General features: G+C 49.0%; 1 protein-coding gene across 2 annotated transcripts; it reads right to left on the reverse strand.

The window, feature by feature from the left end:
* Positions 1–91: 91 nt before the first annotated feature.
* Positions 92–20,429, reverse strand: VPS51 (VPS51 subunit of GARP complex). Of its 2 annotated transcripts, XM_027045456.2 has the most exons (10): positions 20,102–20,429; positions 19,506–19,635; positions 4,455–4,601; positions 4,137–4,356; positions 3,286–4,003; positions 2,670–2,885; positions 2,262–2,480; positions 1,478–1,599; positions 1,301–1,388; positions 92–476 (listed from the first exon to the last, which is right to left on the reverse strand). In XM_027045456.2, exons 1-10 carry the CDS (start codon positions 20,324–20,326, stop codon positions 216–218), a joined length of 2,346 nt encoding a protein of 781 aa, XP_026901257.1. In that variant the 5' UTR covers positions 20,327–20,429; the 3' UTR covers positions 92–215. The 2 variants fall into 2 exon arrangements, with proteins under 2 accessions (XP_026901257.1, XP_053058927.1); XM_053202952.1 differs by lacking the exons at positions 19,506–19,635; positions 20,102–20,429 and adding an exon at positions 9,424–9,905.
* Between the last annotated feature and the right edge of the window lie 1,875 nt (positions 20,430–22,304).

Here is a 22,304-nt window from a genome sequence, read left to right on the forward strand (position 1 = left end):
GGAGCGGGCCTGACGCGAGGGCCTCCGAAGCCACCTCCGTAGCCTCACAACTCCACCCCGGGCAAGCCCCGCCCCCGCAAGCGACAAGGAGGAGGAGGCAGCGCGTCTTTATTTGGCAGGTTTTGAGGCTGGAGGGGAAGGGCCGCCCGGGCGGGAGACCAGGAGATGGGCGGGTTGGGGCAACTGGGCGAGCCTGTGCCTGGCAGCGGCCCGGCCTAGCCGCGCTCGCAGATGACCTCGACGACACTGGGTTCCATGGGCACTGGGTCCGGGCAGCGCAGGGCGGCTGAGGCCACCACTTCATCCAACAGTAGGTGCACAAGCTCCTCGTCGGCCACGAAGCGCCACAGGTAGAGCTGCAGGAAGTGACAGTCCACCTGCACCTGCTGCAAGCCGAAGCGCCCAAAGGTGCGCAGCCGCACACACTCCAGCAGCGTCTTCAGGCTGATCTTGATGATGCCGGTCAGCACCGATACCTGCAGGCAAGGAGAGGAGGCTGCTCTGGGACAGCAGGTGTTGGGTAGGGGCACTGGATCCCGGAGGGCACCCACGTTCTGGGCAGGGGCCAGAGAGAGAGTAAGAAGCCAGTAGCTGTGATGGACCCATCTGAGAGGGAGGGATGGATACAAGGTTAGCACCATCATCCGAGGGGGAACAGACAGGGAAAACCCAACAGTCAGAAGCAGAGATGGGAGAAGCGCCTGGTCGGTTGAGTGTCCAACTCTTGGTTTCAGCTCAGGTCATGATCTCATGGTTTGTGAGTTCGAGCCCCCCATAGGGCTCGGTGCTGACAGTGCAGAGTTTACTTGGGATTCTCTCTCTCTCTCCCCCTCTCTGCCCCCTCCCCCATTCACTCTCGCTCTCAAAAAAAAAAAAAAAAAAAAAAAAAAAAAAGGCAAGCAGAGATGGGAGTCAGCACTGACACCAGGAGCGGGAAGGCTTGCTGAGTTAGAGGCAGAAGAACACCAGGTCCCCGAGTGTGGGCTGGGTTGGGGCAGGGCCTATCATGTGGACAGGAATCCCTGATGAGGACCCAGAACTCCTGTGGCAACAAGGACAAGGATAAAAGAGGCATTCCAGATCAGCATCGAGACCCAGGCTGGGGGCACCAAGGTCAGGGCAGAGGGCCATGGGATATGGCAATGGCGGGGCTGTAGATGCCCATTCACTCCTAGAAACAGCCCATAGAGCCTGGTGGCAGGGGGCAGGGGAGCAGAGGAGTCCTAGACTCCTTGAGTCAGATGCTTGAGCCAACCTTCCCTAGGGCCCCTAGAAGGTGGGGTCACAGGGGACTTCAGACCTTGTTGAACTCCACAGGGCTGAACACGTCGATGCGTTCAGAGAACAGCTTCTGGATGTTGCTCAAGAGATTGGTGTCCATTGGGGCACTGGATGGGGGGAGACAAGCAGTCAGAGCCCACCCTGCACCCACATCCTCCTTTGTCCATTCCCCTGGGGTTTCTCTGACCGGCCAGACCTGGGCGTGTAGCTGGGGGCGTAGCGGCCCTGCTGTCGAGAGCTGCTGTACACGGAGAAGGTCCTTTTGCTGGAGTCACTGCTCTGGGCCTTGCGGACACCCTCTTCGTACAGAAGACCCACCTGGTGGTGGAAGGAGGCACTCACTGTAAGGAGGCCAGAGCAAGGGGACCCTCTAGCCCACCAGGTGCCCAGGGTGAGGGCCAAGGACACTCTAAATTACAAACTCTGGGGAGGCTGGGTGGCTCAGCGGATTAAGCTTCTGACTTGGGGTTCAGGTCGTGGTCCCACAGTTTGTGGGTTCAGTCTCCACATCAGACTCTCTGCTGTTGACACGGAGCCCCCTTCTGGTCCTCCCTCTGTCTGCCCCTCCCCCACTCACGCTCCGTCTCTCTCAAAAATAAATAAGCATTAAACAAAATAAGAATAAAAATAAATTACAAACTCATCTGTTAGAAGCACCACAGGGTAGTGGGGACCTGGCATCTGGTTGGTACCCGGTCTCTCTTCATAGAACAGTGGAGCGGGGCAAGGGTAGGACATCAGACTTGGGGCTGAGGCTCAATCTTCAGTGCTAACCCTGTCCTGATGCCCTGGGTGACTCTAGAGCTCAGCCCCCTCATAGGTGACATGCGAGCAATGATGCCACAACCCAGGGCTGAGGAGGAACGAGGGCACAGACACAGGCACTGCTCGGCCCTGCCGTCTTGATCCTCTGAGGGCGGCTATCTTCCAACCCCCCGAGCCTGCATCAGGACCCCTCCTGGCCAGCCCAGGGCCAGCACCTGCACGTCGATAGCCGTCGTGTCCTCCACCACCCGCTTCATGACAGCACGCACGTTCCGGGGCTCCAGGGTACTCAGCCAGTCCCGTGTCTCTACACTCTTACGCAGCATCTGTGATATGACGAGGCCCTGCACCTTCACATAGTGGGTCAGTAACCGCCGCGCCGTCTCCCTGGCCTCTGCGCACAGTGTGCTCACGGGGGTCACTGGAGACTGGTCCTGAGCCAGGGACGCAGAGGACAGAGGGGCAGTGAGTACGGGGTGGGCAGCTCGGGGGCCACCGCCAAGCAGGAGCGGGGCACGGGCTGGGCACGGGCAGCTGGCCCGGGTCTGACCACGAGGGCACCGCCCAGCCGCCTGGACTCCCGGTACCACCGTCCCCTTCCCTGCTATGAGTGAGCGGTTCACCTGCACGAGAAACTGTTCATCGGTGAGGGTGAGGATGTAGGAGATTGTGGCTGTCTCATAGTCCAAGCAGAGGCGGGAGAGCAGCAGGAGCAGAGCAGGTGGCGTGGCTCCCCCCTTCTCCCCAGGGCTATCACAGAAGCTCTGAGCCGTCTGGCACATGGAGCGGATGAAGCCCACGATGAGGCCCTCGCGAACACCCTGGCTGCAGAACTCGCCCTGTGAGGAGGAGGGCCGCAGATACACAGCAGGTCCCCTCTTCCAGGCGGGGGCCAACAGCGACCCTCTACTGGGACCCTACGTGCCCTAGCCCCTCTCCAAGGGACAGCTTGGTCCTACATTCCGGTCCCCAAGAGCAGCTCCCCCCGGAGGGTGGGGGGGCGCGGGAGTGCAAAGGGGACAAAGCCAGCACTGGGGACCCTGCTGGCAGATGCCCTTGGAGGCTCCCCCCCCCCCCCACCGGGTAGTGCCAGCCTTCTTTGTGACTCCCTCAAAGCACACCCAGAGGGCCTGGGGCAAGGACTGTGTGCCCCGACAGCTGCCAATCTACGGGATGAATGAAACAATGCCCAGAATGGGGGGTGGGGCAGGGAGATAAAAGCCCGAAGGTAGGCCATACCCGGAAGTAGGGCTTGTTGGAGAAAGACACCTCCTTGGCAGTGAAGAGGTGCACAGCTGCCAGCGAGGCCTTGATGTGGCTCAGGATGGAGCTGGCCACGTTGGCCAGCAACTCGGCCAGGCCCGGGCCTTCCTTTCCAGCCAGGCGAGGGGCAGCCAAAGCCTGCCGCACATCGGTCAGGCAACCCAGGAAGGCTGACCGCAGGCCCTGCAGGTGGTGGCCCAGGCGCTCGCGGGCCACTCGCTCCACGATCTCCGTGGCCGCCTCGGCCAGCCCAGCAGCGGCCAGCAGGGCCCCAGGAGCCCGCAGGCGCCGATGGAAGCGGTCCAGCGCCCGCACCAGCAGGGAGTTGTCACCGCCACCCTGCTCCTGCGCCAGCCGCCGCTCCACTAGCGCAAAGTAGCGGCCACCCAGCTCCCGGGCGAAGGCTGCCAGCTTCTCGGCACCCGCCGGGCCCTGGGCCGCAAAGAGCTCCTGGTAGGCCGAGGCCACCTGGCAGAGGCCACCCACAAAGCCACTTCCTCCGCGATCCGTGAACTCTAAGACGTCGGGAGCCGGAGGGGAGGGCCCCAGCTCTGCCTCCAGGCTCCGCAGCTCGGCCTCCAGCCGCCCGCGGGCGTGCGCCAGGAACTCCTCACACAGCTCCTCCGCTGGCTCGCCCAGGGCCAGCAGCAGCTCCACGCACTCTGCCTGCTCGGGGGCGCCGGAGCCGCCCTCCCTGCAAAGTGGGAGGCGGCGGTCAAGGGCAGGCTGATCGAATTCGGGCGGGAGGGCGGAGGGGGACGAGTTTGGCCAGCAACTGGCAGGCCCAGGGCCCCGGCTGGGGGTGGGAGAGGGTCCCGGGGCCACACCTGAAGCGCTGCCGCAGCTGCTGAGCCAGGCGAGCCGTGATGACCTGGCAGTCATCCTGGATGGCGCGGAACGAGGGCAGGTGCTGGTACTGCTGCAGGACGGCCCGCGCGCGGCCCTGGTAGCGCACCGCCTGCCCGTAGGCGCCCAGCTCCACGCACTTGGTGAGGCGCGAGGGCAGCTCGAAGAGGAACTGCAGCTTCCGCAGCAGCGCGTGGACCCCTGGGGGCCGGGGACAGGTGGTGTCAGCCCCAGAGCCTCGGGGTAGGCCGCTCCAGCACCCGCTCGGGGGGGGGGGGGGGGGGGGGGGCAGGGCCCACCTGCTAGCTTGGTGATGCGCTCGTGGCGGTCCTGCAGGGTGGCGCTGATGCGCGCACTGAAGTCGGTGATCACCGCCATGTTGGTGGCCAGCCGGTCCATCTCGTCCTCCATCTTCCGGAAGTCGTTCTTCATCTTCCGGATGGTGTCTGGCAGGGCAAGGGCGCGGGGGAGGGGAAAGGAGGCGACTTGTCAGCTTGCGACAGGGTCCGACTGCTCCCCCCACACACACACACACACACACACGCACACACGCACACATGCACGCACATGCGCACGCGCACAACCCTCCTTCCCAAATGCCCCTGAGTCAGCTCCTTAAGGGTCACGTTGATGATTCAGTGCAAAAAGCAATGGTGTTTGGTCACAGTAAATGGGAGGGAAGGCCGCATCTTCTGAGCACAAGTGCCCTGGTGCGGAGACAGCCCGTGGAGCCACAGTCCCTGCGCTCAGAAGATGCCAAAAGGGGGCACAGAGTACCTGGCAGGAGCCTGTCTGCTCCTTTCCAGGGGCATCCTCCGCCTTCAGCGCACTATGTGGCACAGAGGAGACAATATCTGTTCGCCCTTATCTTCCCAAACCATTTCACTCCACTTTCTGGAACATGTCCTCTCTTCTCTGAAGGGTCCTTTAGCTCTCTTGTCTCAGGGGAAACCTGCCTAAGAGTTTTTCTTTTCACAACCGGTGCCTCAGGGCCTGGCCCCTTGACACTTCTAGATAGTTTCTACTCTTCTTCCCTTTTAAAGACCCCAGCTTCTTCGAAGACTGTGCCGTCAAACGGCATCCCTCTTGCTGCTGTCCCTCCCCTCCTCTTTGCCTCACCTCTCAGTGCCTGGTCACTGTCACCTCCTTGTGGACATGACCATCCACGTGAATGAGGCTTCAGACATTCCCGACTCTCCGTTCACAGTCTCCTCAGTCCCACCCACCCTTGCCTCTGCCTCATCTGTGCCACCTCTCCTGGTCCTCGGCAAGACCTGTCAATCTCAGCTTCAAGCCTCGCACCTTCTGTAATTCTGATCATTCACCCTGTCTACCCACTCTAACAATCCTTTGCCTTTTCAGGAACTCTGGACCCCTAGCTCAGGGGCACTTCTCATCACACTTCTCACGGCTGCAATTCCCTACTCCTTCCCCAGGAACTCTGATGCACCACCAGTGTCATCACATGTTTACAAGCCCCCTTGCCTCTCTTGTCCACTCCCTCCATTACTTGCTAGTGAAACTCTACCGCAGGTTAAGCCCAACTAGCCACCTATCCCATGCATTGGAACAGCTAAAACCGCGCCACAAGATCATGCCAACTGCCTCCCTTTATTTTTTTTTAATATTTATTTGAGAGAGAGAGAGAGGGAGGAAGGGGTGGAGAGAGAGGGAGACACAGAATCACAATGCAATTAAATTGGAAATTAATAACAAAACTAGAAAGCAAAGAGACCCCATCATTTGGAGAAAAAAAGAAAACTTCATTCTTAATCGGCTAGTGGGTCAAAAGGGAAATCAAAATAAACTGCAGCATATAACAATGAGAACACTAGAAATCAGAACCTATAGGCTATAGCTCTCTAGAGCAATGTTCAGAGGAAATCAGTTTTAAATCCCTACAGTAATAAATTAGAATAAACATTCAACTCAAGAAGTTAGAAGAAAAAGTACTACAAAAGAAAGCAGAAAGAAATTAGTAAAGCTAAAAGCAGAAATTAATACACTTTTTAAATGGGGTGCCTGGGTGGCTCAGTTGGTTACGCATCCAACTTCGGCTCAGGTCATGATCTCGTGGTTCATGAGATCGAGCCCTGCATCGGGTTACTCGCTGACAGTGAGTAAGTTTATCGCAATATAAATAAAAAAGATCAGGATCACTGAAAATAAAAGGATAAAAAATAAAATTTATAAAATGTTAGCTAACCTAATTTTTTTAAAGGGGAAAAAAACGAAATAAGAAATAAGGGGTGAAATAATCATAAATACACAAATTATAATAATCACAAGATACAAGTTTGCTCGATTCCACATAAAAGAATTGAAAACCTGAATGAATAATTTGCTACACAAACAGAAGTTACCTAAGTGGATTCCAGAAGAACAGAAAACACAAACGGAGGGAAGGGAGAATGTTGTCAATCAAAGATTCTCGCTCCCCTCCACACAAAGGCACCAGGCCCAGGGGATGTCGTGGGGCGGCTACCAGAGCTCAGAAGGGCAGTTCGTTCCAATGCTCTGTGTAAGCAATGCTCAAACAGAAAACATTAGAAAAGCTTTCACGTTAATTTGTGGAACAAACCTAACACTGACATGAGAATGTTAATAAAAAGTTCAAAGATGAAAATGGTACATTCATGTCTCTTATGAATAGAGATGCATAAATTAATAAATGGAGATGTGTAGGTAAATTAGCAAACATAATCCAGCAGTGGATTAAAAGAATAATTGATGAAATATGTCCAAATGTTTTTTATTTCATAAATGTAAAGACAGCTCAACATTAGAAGCCCCTCCCCTGCCCATTCTCTCTCTCTCTCTCTCAAATATAAATAAACATTAAAGAACATTTTTTAAAAAAGAACTTTCAATAATAATTCACCCATATAAAAGGTGAAAGAGGGCCAATTCAACATCTATTCTTGAATTTGAAAAAAAGCCTCTCAATAAAATATGAACAGGGGCGCCTGGGTGGCTCAGTTGGTTAGGCGACCGACTTCGGCTCAGGTCATGATCTTGCAGTCCATGAGTTCGAGCCCCACGTCGGGCTCTGTGCTGCCAGCTCAGAGCCTGGAGCCTACCTACTCCAGTCTCTGTGTCTCCCCCTTTCTCCACCCCTCCCCTGCTCACGCTCTGTGTCTCTGTCTCTCAATAATAAATAAACGTTAAAAAATGAAAATTAAAAAATATGAACAGCTGAGTATTTCTCTAACCTCCAAAACCCAGCATCAAGTTAATGAAGCAATGCTAGAAACATTCCTCTTAAAATCAGAAAGATAACAAGGATAACCATGATCACCACTACTATCTAAGGTTGTTCTGAAGATACTGGCCAATTCGATTGGACTCAAGAAATATATTACAGAGATACACAAATGGGAAAGGAGGTGAAATTATCAATATTTGCAGACGATAGACTTGTATAAATAGAAAACCCTAAAGAATCACCGAAAACATTACAACAAACAATAAGAGAATTTAGTAAGGTGATTAAGTATGGAGTTAATACAAAGAAACAAAATATAGTTGGATTCAGACCACACGCTCTCACACACACGTGCACACACACACACACACACACACACACACACACACACACACACCAGACGGATCAAAGTTTAAATGTGATTTAAAATGTAATCATGGGGCACCTGGGTGGCTCAGTTGGTTAAGCATCTGACTCTTGATTTTGGCTCAGATCATGACCTCCCAATTCGTGGAGTTCGAGCCCCATGTCAGGCTCTGTGCTGACAGCTCAGAGCCTGGAGCCTCCTTCAGATTCTGTGTCTCCCTCTCGCTCTGCCCCTCCCCTGCTCACACTCTGTCTCTCTCTCTCTCAAAAATAAATAAACATTGAAAATTTTTAAATAAATAAATAAATCATTGGGGTGCCTGGGTGGTTTATTCAGTTGAGCGTCCGACTCTTGATTTTGGCTCAGGTCAGGATCTCACAGTTCTCGGGATCGAGCCCAGTGGCGTCAGGCTCAGAGCTCACAGTGCGGATTTTCTCTCCCCCTGTCCCTTTCCCACCTGCACGCTCTCTCTCTCTCTCAAAATTAATAGATAAACATGAAAAAAATCAAATAAATCATTATGAAAAAGAACAAGTCTATAGAAAAATAGGAAAAGGACATGAACAGGCAATCCACAGACAAGGATACCAAACAGCTCTTAAACAGGCAAAAGACTTTCAACCTCACAAGAGACATTGAAACTACACAGAGATACCACTTTTCACCTATCGGATGGCCAAAGATGAAAACTTTTGGCAGCAACGTTGGCCAGGATGTATAGAAAGAGCTCTTCTCTTAGTTGCTGGTGGTTGCACAAACTGACCAATATGTACGGAAAGGAACCTGGCAACGTCTAACTGCGGTCATCTGTGAGGCTTCGCACACCCACCGCTGGTTTGTGTGTGGCTCCTGGGCCAGGGGAATATTCTCGGAGCAGGACTGGAGTAGCAACCCAACTTGGGGAGAGAATGCAGGGCCAGTGGTCATGGGGGTCTTGGAAGGTCATGAGGCATTTCATCCCCCCCCCCCCCCCCCCCAGTTCTTGTTCTTGCTTGTTAACAGTTTAACCTGTGACACAACCTCCTCCCAGGTCTGTCAAATCATACCATCAAAAGAGCAGATTCTTTTTTGGATTAGGTATTTAGGCCCATGATACTTAGGTGCTACCTCAAAAAGGAAACTTGAATCTGACTTCCAAAGGGGGGAAAAATCCCCAAACTAAGTTATCAGAGTAAGAGAGGGGCACCTGGGTGACTCAGTCGGTTGCGCGTCCGGCTTCAGCTCAGATCACGATCTCACAGTTCGCAGGTTCGAGCCCCGCATTGGGCTCCTGCTGTCATCGCAGAGCCCGCTTCAGATCATCTGCCTCCCCCTCTCTCCTCCCCTCCCCCACTTACACTCTCTCTCCCTCTCTCAAAAATGAATAAACATTAAAAAAAAAAAAAAAGAGTAAAAGAAAACCTACCACTAGTGTCATTGTTGCTGATTTCACGGGCCCAGAGCCACAAAATTAGAAATTAAAGTTCTACCATGTCAATAAAAACAAAACAAAAACAAAAACAACTTCATACCACCAAGTAATAAATACTACACTGTGTATCTTTGAACCATTTCAAGCTTGTTAACTGAACCAACTTGGGCTAGGGCAAATGGTTAGCTGTTTGGACACCAATATACCAGCCTGGGGGAGGAGTGGAGGGTAACTGGTTACTGGTAGGAGACTGGAGGGGGCCTTGCTAGCCTGCAGCTTACTGACCTGGGTGCTGACTGCATAGACCTGTTCTGTTTGTGAAATTCATGGAGCTGTCCACTTATGACCTGTGCGCTTTTCTGTATGTCTGTGAATCTTCAGTCAAGTTTACCATCAAAGACTGCTTTGCCTTTGCCTGGAGAAAGGAATGGGAAGAGGCTTTTCATTGCACAACCTTTGAGAGATCTTTTCAATTTTGAAACAGATAAACGCATTATTACATAAACTCAAGGTTGAGGCCAGATGCTGGCAAAGTTTAGCCCGCAGGCCAAACCTGACTTGATCCCTGGTTGGGTTTTTTTTTTTTATTTGGTTGGTTGGTTTTTAACTGGGATATAATCAACATACCATAAAATTCAGTGGGTTTTAGTATTTTTGGTATATTCACAAGATTGTGCAACTGATATCACGATCTATTTCCAGAACATTCATCACCCCAAAAAGACCCTCAGCAGTCACTTCCTGTTCTCCCCATGCCTCAGTCCCTGCCAACCACAAATCTGTCTTCTGCTTGTATGAATTTGCCCATTGTGTACATTTAACATAAATGGAATCATACAATATGTGACCTTTTGAGCTTGGCTTCTTTTAGTTAGCATGATCTCAAGGTTCTCTGTATTTTAGCATGTATCCGTATGTGGGGAGTAAGCTTAGGAATTCCCTTAGCTTGCACTCATGGGTTAACAAGGCATACAGGAATAGGAAGCCCCAGGATAAAAGCATCCAAGATTAGGTAGGCAAGATTAGGTATTCAGGGCAGGACACCCCCCCTCCCCCCCCCCCCCCCCCCGCAATTTAGTACAATAGCAGAAAGCTGCTTTCACTGGAAGGAAGGGCCAAAATAGGTAAACAGGTAAACAGGGCTATAGACCACAGCAGGACAGTGGGGCCAATTAGCAAAAGAAAGCAGGTGCCTTGTTGACCCTGAGGTAGCCAGCTGTCTTGTCCCTGAGTCAAGTTAAGATAAACAGAGGTGGCACCTCATGCCTGCCTTAAACAACCATCCCCCCCTGGCCAGGATTTTGTTTTGTATTGACCCAAACCCCTAACACTGCATATCTATCTTCAAAACCCCCTTTCCCTCACACCCATGAGTTAATGTTCACAGTTTCATGGTCTCTTTGCGCACATCCTTCAGGCTCGTAAGCTTTCCTGATCCTAATAAAAACAGAGTAAGGACCCTCACTCGGGGCTTGTCTCCTCCCGGACATTAGCCTCTCTCTCACTTTAATCCTGTGTCTGCTCTCTTGCTGGACAAGACAGAACTCCAGACCCAGAGTCTATGACATCGGTATGTTATATTTTTTATGGCTGAGTAATCTTACACTGTGTGGGTCCACGTTTGTTGTTCTATCTACCAGTTGGTAGCCATTTGGCTTCTTTTGACTATTATGAATAATGTTGCTATGAACATTCATGTACATGCTTTTGTGCAAACATTTTCTCTTCAGTATATTCCTGTGAGTGGAAACTGCTGGAACATAGGCGAACTCTGTGCTTAGCTCTTTGAGGAACGGCCAGACTATTTTCAGGAGCACCATTCTGTATTCCTGCCAGCAACGTGTGAGAGTTCCAAGTCCTCCACATCTCCAACATTTGTTATATCCCATTTGCTGGAAATCCCAGTGGGGGTGCAGTGGTATCTCACTGTGGCTTGGATTTGCGTTTCCCCAATAACTAATGATGCTGAGCATCTTTACATGTGCTCATTGGTCATTCGTGTATCTTCTTTGGAGAAATGTCGATTTGAATCCTTTGTCCATTTTTAAATAGGGTTGTCGTTTTAGTGCTGAGTTGCAAAAGTTCTTTATATATTCTGGACATTAGACCCTTTTTAGATATATGCCTCACAAATACTTTCTCCCATTCTGTGAGTGGTCCTTTAACTTTCCCGGCAGTATCCTTTAAAACACAAAACTTTAATTCTGATGAAGTCCAATTTACCTATTTTTTTTTCCTTTAGTTACTTGTGCTTTTGGTGTCTGTAAGGGGAAAACACACTCTGGTGCCTCTCCTCCACTCTCGATACTCCAACGCAACTTCGTATCTGACACCACGTGTGTGGGGTTTCCACACATCAAGCAATTCTGCAACACCAGCTGGGAGTCCCACGATTTAACTTCATTGTGACACTATTTGCCTGGAGTTAGTGTCAGATCTCACAAGTTCAGGGCTCGGTCACCCAAGACTACTCTACCCCCACCTCAAACGTCAGTCCAAAGTTGAGGTTGTCACTGGTACTTTTGACCAACTGGCTGTAAACTGGAGGGTTCCCACCCATGATCCCTCTGCAGGTTCAATTAATTTGCTACAGCAGCTCACAGAATTCAGGAAAACAGTTTACTTACTAGATTACCGGTTTATTACAAAAGGATACAACTCAGAAACAGCCAGATGGCAGAGAGGCATAGGACAGCATACGTGGGAGGGGCACAGAGCTGCCATGACCTCTCTGGGCATGCCACTCTCCCAACTTCCGCATGTTCACCAACCTGGAAGCTCTCAAACTCTCTCTCCTTTTGGAGTTTAGTGGAGGCGTCACCGATGAGGCATGACTGATCAAAGCGATAGCTATTGGTCACTGAACTCAGTCACCAGCCCCTCTCCACTTCCACATCCGGGAGGTCTGGGGGGAGGAGCTGAAAGTTCCAAACCTCTAATCAGTCACATGGTTGGTTCCCCTAGCAACCTGCCCGTATCCTCTGGTTATCATGGGGCTTTCCAAAAATCGTTTCATTACCATAAACTTAGGTGTGGTTGAAAGGGGTCTGTTATATGAATAACAAAAGACAGGCATGTTGCCTTTATTGATCTGGGGTTATTTCAGGAACTGGAAACAAAACTAAATATTATTACAAAAGATGCCTTGCAAATACGGTGCATTCCACTGATTGATTTGCATGTTGAACCAACTTTGCATTCCTGGAATAAATCCCACTTGGTCATTGTATGTAATGCTTTTTCTATGTTGCTGGGTTTAGTTTGCTAGTAGTTTGTTGAGGGCTTGGCATCCATATTCATAACGGATATTGGTCTGTAGTTTTCTTATGTTGTCTTTCCCTGGTTTTGGCGTTCGACTAATACTATTCTCATAGAATTAGTTAGCCTCCTCAAATTGTTGGAAGAGTTTGTGCACTATTTAAATGTTTGGTAGAATTCAGTAGTGCAGCCATTCAGTCCTAGGCTTTTCTTTGTGGGAAGTTTTTTTTCAATATTGATGTCTTTCATTGTTATACATCTTCCAAGATATTTTATGACTTCTTGAGAAAGTTTTGGAAGTTTGTATTTCTCCAGGAATTTGTACATTTCACCTCATTTTCTAATATGTGAGCATACAACTCCTCACAGTGTGCTCTTATAATCCTTTGTATTTTTGCAAAATTGGTAGTAACATCTTCTTTCTCATTCCATTTTAGTAATTTGAATGTTCTCTCATTTTTTTCTTGGCCAGTCTAGCTAAAGTTTTGTCAATCTTGCTGAACTCTTCAAAGAACCAATTTTTGGCTTCATTTATTTTCTCTATTGATTTTCTACATTATTTATTTTGTTCTAATCTTTATTATTCCCTCCTTTTGACACACTTTGGGTTCTGTTTGTACTCCCCCCTCCCCAGTTTTTTAGGTAGTATGTTATTTATTTGAGATCTTTTCTTTCTTTTTTTCTTTACTTGCGTCTGTATGTATATAATTTCTACACCCAACTCTGAGATTAAGAGTCCCATGCTCATCCAACTAAGCCACAGCCAGGTGCCCCTCCTTCTTTCTCTCTCTTTTTAAATTTTTTCATGTTTATTTATTTTTGAAGGAGAGAGACACAGAGCGTGAGCAGGGGAGGGGTAGAGAGAGGGGAAGACACAGAATCTGAAGCAGGCTCCAGGCTCTGAGCTGTCAGCACAGAGCCCAACACAGGGCTCGAGCTCACACACCAGATCATGACCTGAGCCAAAGTTGGATGCTTAACCAACTGAGCCACCCAGGTGCCCCATCTCTCTCTTTTTTAATGCAGGCATTTATAGCTATAAATTTCCCTCTGAGCGCTGCTTTTATTACATCTCATAAGGTCTGGAATGCTGTGTTTTCATGTTCACTCATCTCAAAGTATTTTCTAATTTCCTTGCAATTTCTTCTGTAACCCATTGGTCATTTTAGAGCATGCTATTTAATTTTCACATATTTGTGAACTTCTCAGACTCCTTTGTTACTGATTTCTAATTTAATTCCACCATGATCAGAGAACATACTTCATGTGATGTCAATCCTTTTAAATTTATTGAGGCTTTGTTTATGACCTGACGTATGGTCTATCCTAGAGAATGCTCCATTTATGCTTGAGAATAAGGTGTCTTCTATTGTTGCTTGGTGGAGTCTGTTAGGTCTATTTGGTTCAAGTGATCTTTTAAGTCTTCTGTTTACTTGTTTTTCTATATAATTGTTCTACTCATTTTTAAAAGTGGGATATTGGTGCTTCTATTATTGTTGAATTTCTTTTTCTCCCTTTAATTCTGTCTATTTTTGCTTTGTGTATTTTGGGACTCTGTTGCTAAGTGTACAAATGTTTACATTTGTTAAATCTTCCTCATGGACTGACCCTGTCATCATTATAAAATGCCCTTCTTTGTCTCTAGTAACAATATTTGCCTTAAATGCTATTTTGTCAGACATTGGTACCACAATTCCAATTCTCTTCTGGTTATTGTTTGCATAGAATATCTTTATCAGCCCTTTTTCTTTCAAGCTATTTATGTATTTGAATTGAAAGAGTGTCTCTTGGGGCGCCTGGGTGGCTCAGTCGGTTAAGCATCTGACTTCAGCTCAGGTCACGGTCTCGCAGTCCGTGAGTTCAAGCCCCGCATCGGGCTCTGGGCTGATAGCTCAGAGCCTGGAGCCTGGAGCCTGCTTCCGATTCTGTGTCTCCCTCTCTCTCTGCCCCTCCCCCGTTCATGATCTGTCTCTCTCTGTCTCAAAAATAAATAAACTTAAAAAAAAGAACAAAAAAAGAAAGAGTGTCTCTTGGAGGCACTCTTGAATCATGTGAGGTTTTCAAATCTATTCTGCTTATCTCTGCTTTAATTGGAGAGTTTAATCTTTTTACATTTATTGTAACTACTCATAATGTGTGACTTACATGTGTCTTTTTGTTACTCATTTTCTGTCTTATGTTCTTTTTTGTTCCCCAGTTCCTCCATTCCTACCTTCTTTTGCATTAAATAGATATTTTCTAGTGTACCATTTTAGTTCCCTTTTGGGGTATGCGTGTGTGTGTGTGTGTGTGTGTGTGTGTGTGTGTGTGTGTGTGTGTTTGTGTTGGGGTATACCTTAAAACACTCAACCAGGCAGCTTACAACTCTGCCTCAGCCTTCACTTACTACATGTGCAGAGCCCGAAGATGAGCCAGAGGTAAGAGCTTAGGGCATCCTGAGGTCTTTCTTAAAAGCATGTGTACTGGGCATCTAGGTAACTCAGTCAGTTACGCATCTGACTCTTGGTTTCAGGTCAGGTTGTGATCTTGCAGTTCATGAGTTCGAGTCCCATGTCAGGCTCTCCACTGATAGTGCAGAGCCTGCTTGGGACTCTCTCTCCCCCTTTCTCTCAGAATAAATAAATAAACTTAAAAAAAAAAAAAAAGCATGTCATATATATGTGACCTTCAAGATTCCCAATACGGATGTCTCACTTCTTAGCTTTTCTTTTAAGCTTTTTCTTTTTAAGCTTTTTTAAGTCTATTTTTCACCCCAAATATTATCCATCACTTGAGGCAGACACAATACCTGTCTGTAATTGTTTTTGACAAACACCCCCTGGTGAAAGGCTTTTAGTACTGGGTGACCTCAGGGTCAGGACAAATAAAGACAAATCTAGGGAGTAGAATCTTTCAGGAAAGCACCAGACAGGTTACATAATGACAATTCTCTCAGCATGAGGCTTTGAAACAGGTCCAGTCCTGTTCTGGTCCCTCCAGAACTAGAAATAGAGGCTATTTTCCAAGGCTACTGCTGAGCTGGAGAGGAAACGGTGGGCCAAGTTAAAACATCACTACTACAAAGAATTCACTACTTTGACCAAGATTCAGCTGTTTTTCTTGAATAAAGGCTTGTAAGATTGCTACAAACATTTGGTTAATTTCTAGAAGTCTGAAAAAGTTGACTCTGACCGTTTTGGCCAGTGTTTTGGTTCCTTTTATGGAAGGGAGATTTCCAAATACACTTGCTCCACTGTTTTCGCTGATATTCTGGATGTCACAGCTGTTGGTGGAAAGGAGTTTCACCGGAACACAACCATGTATACGCTTACCCAGCGTCTATTGCTGCTTTCGGGCTACAATAGCAGAGGTGAGTACAGAAACCAGGTGGCCCACAAAGCCTAAAATATTTACTCCACCCAGAAAATGCCTGCCCCCCCTCATGGACATCCTATGCAGTCGGGTCCTGTTCCCATCATCCCGTCACTCTTACTCTGGTCATAGAGTTTTCAGGGCCTCTGCACAGGTCGCTTCCTCAGCCTGAGCCACTCTGCCTCCAAATCCTCCCACGGTCAGCTCTTCAGCATTCACCTTCACTGTCCCCTCCTCACAAAACCCTTTCTCTGCCACCCCATTCGAAACCACTCCCAACCGCCCACTCTCTCTATACTATCCTGTTTCATTTTCTCCAGAGCTCCTGACAGGGAAAACGATCCTATCTTCTGTCTCTTTCTCTAGAATGTATGTTCTGTGACGGCTGAGAAATTGTCTCGTTTGCAGCTATATCCTTGGGCCTAGCATAGTGCCCGGCGCACAGGCAATCCAATACTTGGCAAGTAAGTGAACGAACGAATGAATCAGCCGAATGGATGTACATTCGTGCTGATACCACGTTCCCTCTGTGACCGCTCCTCTCTCTGCTACAGGCTCACCCTCTTCTGTACGGCCATCAAACAGGCACTCCTCAGAGGCCTGTTCTGGGCTCTCTCCTCTTCTCAGGCTCTATCCTGTCCTTGGGCAGTCCCACCCACACTTCCCTTCAAAACCTCCTCCTCTTCACAGCAGACTCCCAGGCTTATCCCTCCAGCCTAGCTCTCCCCTCTGAGCTCCAGACCCACACATGTATCTGCCGTCTCGTCAGCTCCTAACACCTCAAAACCTAACTCCCTTAGCCTCCGAGTTCTGAGATCCCACCCCTCGATAAAGGCTCCCCACCTCCAGCGTGAGTCAGAAGGCCACCCCTTAGAGGTACTCGGAGGACAGAAGAGATGGACTGGACTAGATCTGTCAAGGCTCCTTCTAACCTGAGACACTGTTGTCATCTGACATGGATCTCCAGAGTTATGATGAAGACCAAAATCCTTCTCATGATCTACAAGAGCCTTCATGATACAAGGGCCACAGGGTCCTCCAGGTTTGTTTCATGTCTGGCTCCCTTTCACAAAGTAAAAACCACAAACAAAAACACCAACCTAGCTCACTTTGTCCCTGTTCCCACACCTGATCTTCTTGTAGTTTCTTGAGCACCAGATCCACCATCCAGGGGTCACGCTGAAACCTAGGGGTCATTCTTTATGGCCAAAGCTCTTCAACACCGTGTCCCGTCAAGTTGCTGCAAATACTTCTCAGCTGGCCCAGCACGGTCCTTCTCTACCACTCCCATCCTGGGGTAAACTCCTCAAATCTCTGGCTTGGACTAGTGAAAAGACCTCTCTCCAGCCACCTCTCCAACCCATTCCTCCCAGTGCAGCTGGAGGGATCTTCTCAAAACACAAATCTGCCACATGACTCCTGTATCTAATCACCTTTGTGTGGCTTAGCGCTTAGGAGGGATAAAGGCAAAATTCCTTAATACGCTCTAGGAGGTTACACTCTACCGTGTCTGACCACCTGACTGGCTCCGCCCACACTCTGCTTCCCCTTCTACAGTAGTTGGCCTGCTCTCGTCCCCTCTCCCTTCCCTGAGGGCTTGGCTCCTGCGGTTCTGCGTGGCTCTTGCACCACGGATAAGCACTCCCCACACTAACGTTTAGCCCATGCTGATCAATTCTATTTCCTGGAATGCTTTCTTCATTTGGCTTCGAAGACACCTGTGCTCCTGATTGTCCTCAAACCTCCCCAAATGCTTGCTTCCTTTGTGAGATCTCCCTTCTCTTCATGACTTTCCAAACGTCAGGCTGCTGCAGGGCTCAGTCCTTAGACCTCTTCTCTTCTCTCTGTATACTTCCTCCCTAGGAGATCTCATCTTATTCCAGGGGACCTCGAGGTCCAGACTTCTCTGAACTCCAGACCCTTCACCTAATCAATTAAAAAAAAAAAAAAAAAATCTTGAATCATTCTACTTTTCCACTGCTGACAGGCTTCCTGGTCCCTGCCACCAGCATCTTCCCTGGACCACTCCAGTAGCCTCCTAATGCATGTCTCTGCCACCCCTGCCTCCCTAGAGTTCATTCACTGGACAGTGAGCGTCCTTTTAAAACCACAGTCAGGTCACCCCATTCTTGTCATTTCATCTCACTCAGAGTAAAGTGCAGGATCCCCATAACCACTTATAAGTCCCTAAAATCTGGTTCCCACTATCTATCTACCCCAGTCACCTACCACTCTTCTCCCTTGCCTCCCCCCTAAACTCCCTGCTGCACTCTGAATATACCCAACATGCCCCTCTCTTCAGAGCCTTTGCCCCCGCTGTTTCCTCCCCCACAGTAGCTGGTTCTTTCTCATCAAAGCCCTGCTCAAATGTCACCACCTCAAAGAGGCCTTCTCATACTTACCCTAGCTAAAGGCAGACCCCAAGATATACTACTCTTTTCTCCCTACTCGATGTCCTTCTTCTAGTACTTATAACACCTTTATTTGTACATTCACTTATTGTCTGTCTCCCCAACTAGAATGTGGGTTCCAGGAAGGAGCTTGATCTAGCTGGTTCATTGCTGTATCTCCAATATGCAGAACAGCTCTTGGCAAAAAAAAAAAAAGCCAGCCAGGAAGGAAGGAAGGAAGGAAGGCAGGAAGGAAGGGGCATTCAATGAAAACTTCTTGAATGGATACAAAACTTTACAGTATTTACAGATTTAGAACCCCTGATTCCAACGCTCAGTTTATAACTCTCTCCCCTTCGTAGGAAAAAGACAAAACAGCAAACCATCCTTATTTAAGCAAGAGCTAAATGTCAAAACTATACAAATTCTAAGAAATGGAAAATGTAATGTTTGCAAAGTTCCCGTGAGAAATTTCTTAGCACAGGAATTATGATTTCTTACTGGTTGACATTGGTGTTAGCAAACACACAGGTGCCTATTCATTGAACCTGCTTCCAATCAGATAAAAGAACAATAACTATGTGTTACTACACCTGGCATTATGACACTTAGTACAGTAAGCGATGTCACAGTGAACCTCACAGAGGTTCATGCAACATCCTCATGGACCACAGGTAGACTCCTCAGGATCTGCCTCTAGGACTAAGTACACATGGGTCCAAAATGATCACAAAACTCTGAGTAGTGCATCTCACCAACATAAGACAGAAGTTAGTGTGGATGATAGCTAAACATTGTGTGGCACTGTCCTGGACAGAGAATAAAGGGGGCAGGAGGGGAAAAAGAAAAGAAAAGAAAAGAAAAGAAAAGAAAAGAAAAGAAAAGAAAAGAAAACCTTTACATGAACTTTGTGTCCCTTAATGTCATAAATTTTCTCTTTGCTTCATTTATAAGGGGGGGAGGGAGGTGGAGAGAGGAAGGGAGGGAGGGAGGGAGAGACAGAGACAGAGACAAGCCCACCCTCAAGAAGGACCTGGACAAGAGAAGAAAGCTACCACTAATGACAGAAACTAATCCTTACTGAGACATCCTTAGTGTCACGGATTCTAAGTGGTTAAGATAAATCCATTTCAGTTTAAAAATGTCTTTGAGTTTTCTCTCCTTTGACCCTCAGAACGACCCTCTGAGAGCAGCTATTAAGCCTATAGTCGTTTGACCACAAAGGTTCTGAGCGGGAGGTGAGCGTAGATTAAGGTCAGAGAAGGACTAGAATCTGGGTCTTCTCCCCCGGAATCCCCTGCCGGTTTCCCCAACACAGGAGGAACAGGTCAGCGGGACTGCGAAGGGTAAGGTCCCGGTGCGAATCACCTGTGGCTGAGATGAACTTGTTGTAGTTCTCATAGACCAGGGTCTGCATGTCGCTGTCTAGAGCCCGGATCTGCCGCACCATGTCTGTTTCACTGTCCATCAGCTGGGCCAGGGGGCACTCTCTACGCAGCTGGAGTAAATGGGGTTGTTAGTGTTCAGGTCAGGGGGTACTCAGGTCCCTCAGGCTTTCAGAGCACGAAAACCCGCATCCCACCCCTGTCTGGAATCCTAGACATAGAGCCTGTAAGTGGCACGAGTCGGGAGTTACTAGGTTCGGTCCTGTTTGGGATTTGTCAGCGTTTCAAACGCTCAGGCCCGGCCAAGGCCCAGTCCTTGTGCCTGTCAGTGCCTGGGCCACGCCCCCTACCCGGGGCCCGTCAGAACGTCATCCCAGGACACCTCCGACTCCGCATCACTTGAGGCCGGTCCAGATCTGCCCATGCCCCCCTAGACTCCAGCTCTGCCCCTGCTTCCTGCCCGACCGTCGTCGTCTTTTTATGAACCCCTGCTTCCCTCACCCCGCAACAAAGTCGAAGGCACGATCTGGGGGTGCAATGTATCGGGAGCCTGGTTCCCCCCACCACACAAACACACACCTTGTCCAGATACACTTCCGGGTCGAAGTGCGCTCCGTTGAGATCCGTCGGGTCCAGGGGGTCAGACCCCGAGGGGCGCCCCGCCGCCTCCCCCTCCGAGAGGCCATAGTAAAGCTTTAGCATCCCGTGCGCCTTCCGCCGACGCTCCGGAGCCTCTGCCTCGGGCCCCTCCGGAGAGTCCCCGGGTCCAGACCCCGGGCCAGGCCCAGCGGCTACCGCCGCCATCGCTCCAACTGCAGCCCACGGGCGTGAGGCTGCGAAGAGGACCGGGAGGAGGCACTTCCGGGAGCCATAAAGTTCTTGTTGAAACGAGGCAGTCCTGCAGGTGAAACGTCCCCCCGCAGCCCTGGGTTCTTCGAGACTAGAGTTCCCCCGCACCTTTCCTCCCCGAGCGAAGAGGTTCCGGGAGAAGCCTGGGCTCCCCCAGCTTCTCGGGTGGAGGGAAGGAGTGAGTGGAACTGGTCCGGTTGCTTCCCTCCCGGATGGAAGGCGGGTCCTGGTTCCCAACCCCGCGCACCCTTGCGGGCAAGGACCCCCGGAATATGGGGACTGAGCTCCCGCCGCGGAGCCAGAGAGCGTGTGCCGGACGTCCTGGCACTGGCTCCTTGCCTTGGCGGCGGCGGCTCCGTTTCCCCCATTCCTAAACTTGGGGGACAGACTTCACAGTGGGGTTGCGAGTATTAAATGCCCGCACAAGAGGACAGGTAATGACTTGAAGTTCAAACTGAGATCACGATGAGCTTTAACGGAGAAAACGATTTCACGTCGTGGTCCTTGGAACATTACTTATGATGGGCTGTGGTGGGCTCGCGGCGGGGAGGAGAGGGCAGGGGAAGTGTTGGAAGGGAACTCACCTTGCAGGGGTCTTGCGGGCCCAACGCATCCTACCATGTGTTTTCCTATGGCCGGCGAGCTCAGAGTGTTGTTTTTTGTTTTCGTTGGTTTTAAACAATTAAGACTGATGTTTGATGATACATGAAAATTATTTAAGTTCATATAATCAGGCTAGATCTTAAAAGTTCTCATCATGAGAAAAAATGTGTCGCTATGTGATGAGTGTTAACTAGACTTAACTGTGATCCGTTTGAAAAATATACACAAATAGCGAATCATCGTGTTGTACGCTTGAAACTAACGAAGTTATGTGAAATATTCCAGTGTCTATAGTTTTTTAAAGTATCTACTTGTTTGGGGGAGAGCACAAGCTGGGGAGGGCAAAGGAGGGGGACAGAGGATCCGAAGTGGGCTCTGCACTGACAGGCCAAGAGCAGAGAGCCTGATGTGGGTGGGGCTCAAACTCACGAACTGGAAGATGGTGACCTGAGCTGATGTCACTCAACCAACTGAGCCACCCAGGTGCCCCATCTAGTGTCTGTAGTTTTATTTCAACACCAGCCATGACCAGTTGTATACATTTTATTTATGCCCACTTTTGCACGACAACAGCAGAGTTGAGTAGTTGCATCAGAGGCTATATGGCTGGCAAAACCTAAAACGTTTACCATCTGGTCCTTTCAAGGAAGTTTGCTGACCCCTGAAACCTATATTCAGAAGGATGTTCAGAGGCTGTTTAAAAAAACACAGCGTCGGGGGCACCTGGGTGGCTCAGTCGGTTAAGCGTCTGACTTTGGCTCAGGTCATGATCTCGTGGTCTGTGAGTTCGAGCCCCGCGTGGGGCTCTGTGCCGAGCTTAGAGCCTGGAGCCTGCTTCGGATTCTGTGTCTCCCTCTCTCTCTGTTCCTCCCCCGCTCTCATTCCCTCTCTCTCTCAAAAATAAATAAACATGTAAAAAATATTTTAAAAAATACATTGTTGGCCTATGAAGCTATAATCTTAAGAAAATGAAGAAAAGAGTATAAAGATTTAGATCTACTCCAAGAAGTCTATAAACTTAAAAAAAATAGGTTGCAGAACACTGGTGAGAAAAATTACCCAAAATTTGGAAATAAGACCCAAAATGCAACATGTCCTCCCAGTGCTATAGCCATCCAAGGACTATTTAAATACCCATAGGGATGAACATTTGATTTTGCTATTTACCACTAAGTGTTCAGATGCAGACATTACAAGTAGATATTGTGCAGATACAAAACATTTATATCCAGTAGAAAAAATAACTTCCAAAGTTGTATTTCTTATCGCCCTATAGGACATGAACCAGTTTTGTGTCTAACTTAGAATCATACTCTAACACTCCTCTTTA

The sequence above is a fragment of the Acinonyx jubatus genome, chromosome D1, assembly GCF_027475565.1.
Source record: "Acinonyx jubatus isolate Ajub_Pintada_27869175 chromosome D1, VMU_Ajub_asm_v1.0, whole genome shotgun sequence".
Classification (NCBI taxonomy): domain Eukaryota; kingdom Metazoa; phylum Chordata; class Mammalia; order Carnivora; family Felidae; genus Acinonyx; species Acinonyx jubatus.

Bases quoted from the DNA above. Each gene is read 5' to 3' on its own strand.
- VPS51 (XM_027045456.2), bottom strand. From the start codon at position 20,326: ATGGCGGCGGTAGCCGCTGGGCCTGGCCCGGGGTCTGGACCCGGGGAC. The intron at 4,004-4,136 runs GTGTGGCCCCGG...CCCACTTTGCAG, and splicing joins CAGCTGCGGCAGCGCTTCAG to GGAGGGCGGCTCCGGCGCCC. The intron at 2,886-3,285 runs GTATGGCCTACC...TCCTCCTCACAG, and splicing joins CCAACAAGCCCTACTTCCGG to GGCGAGTTCTGCAGCCAGGG.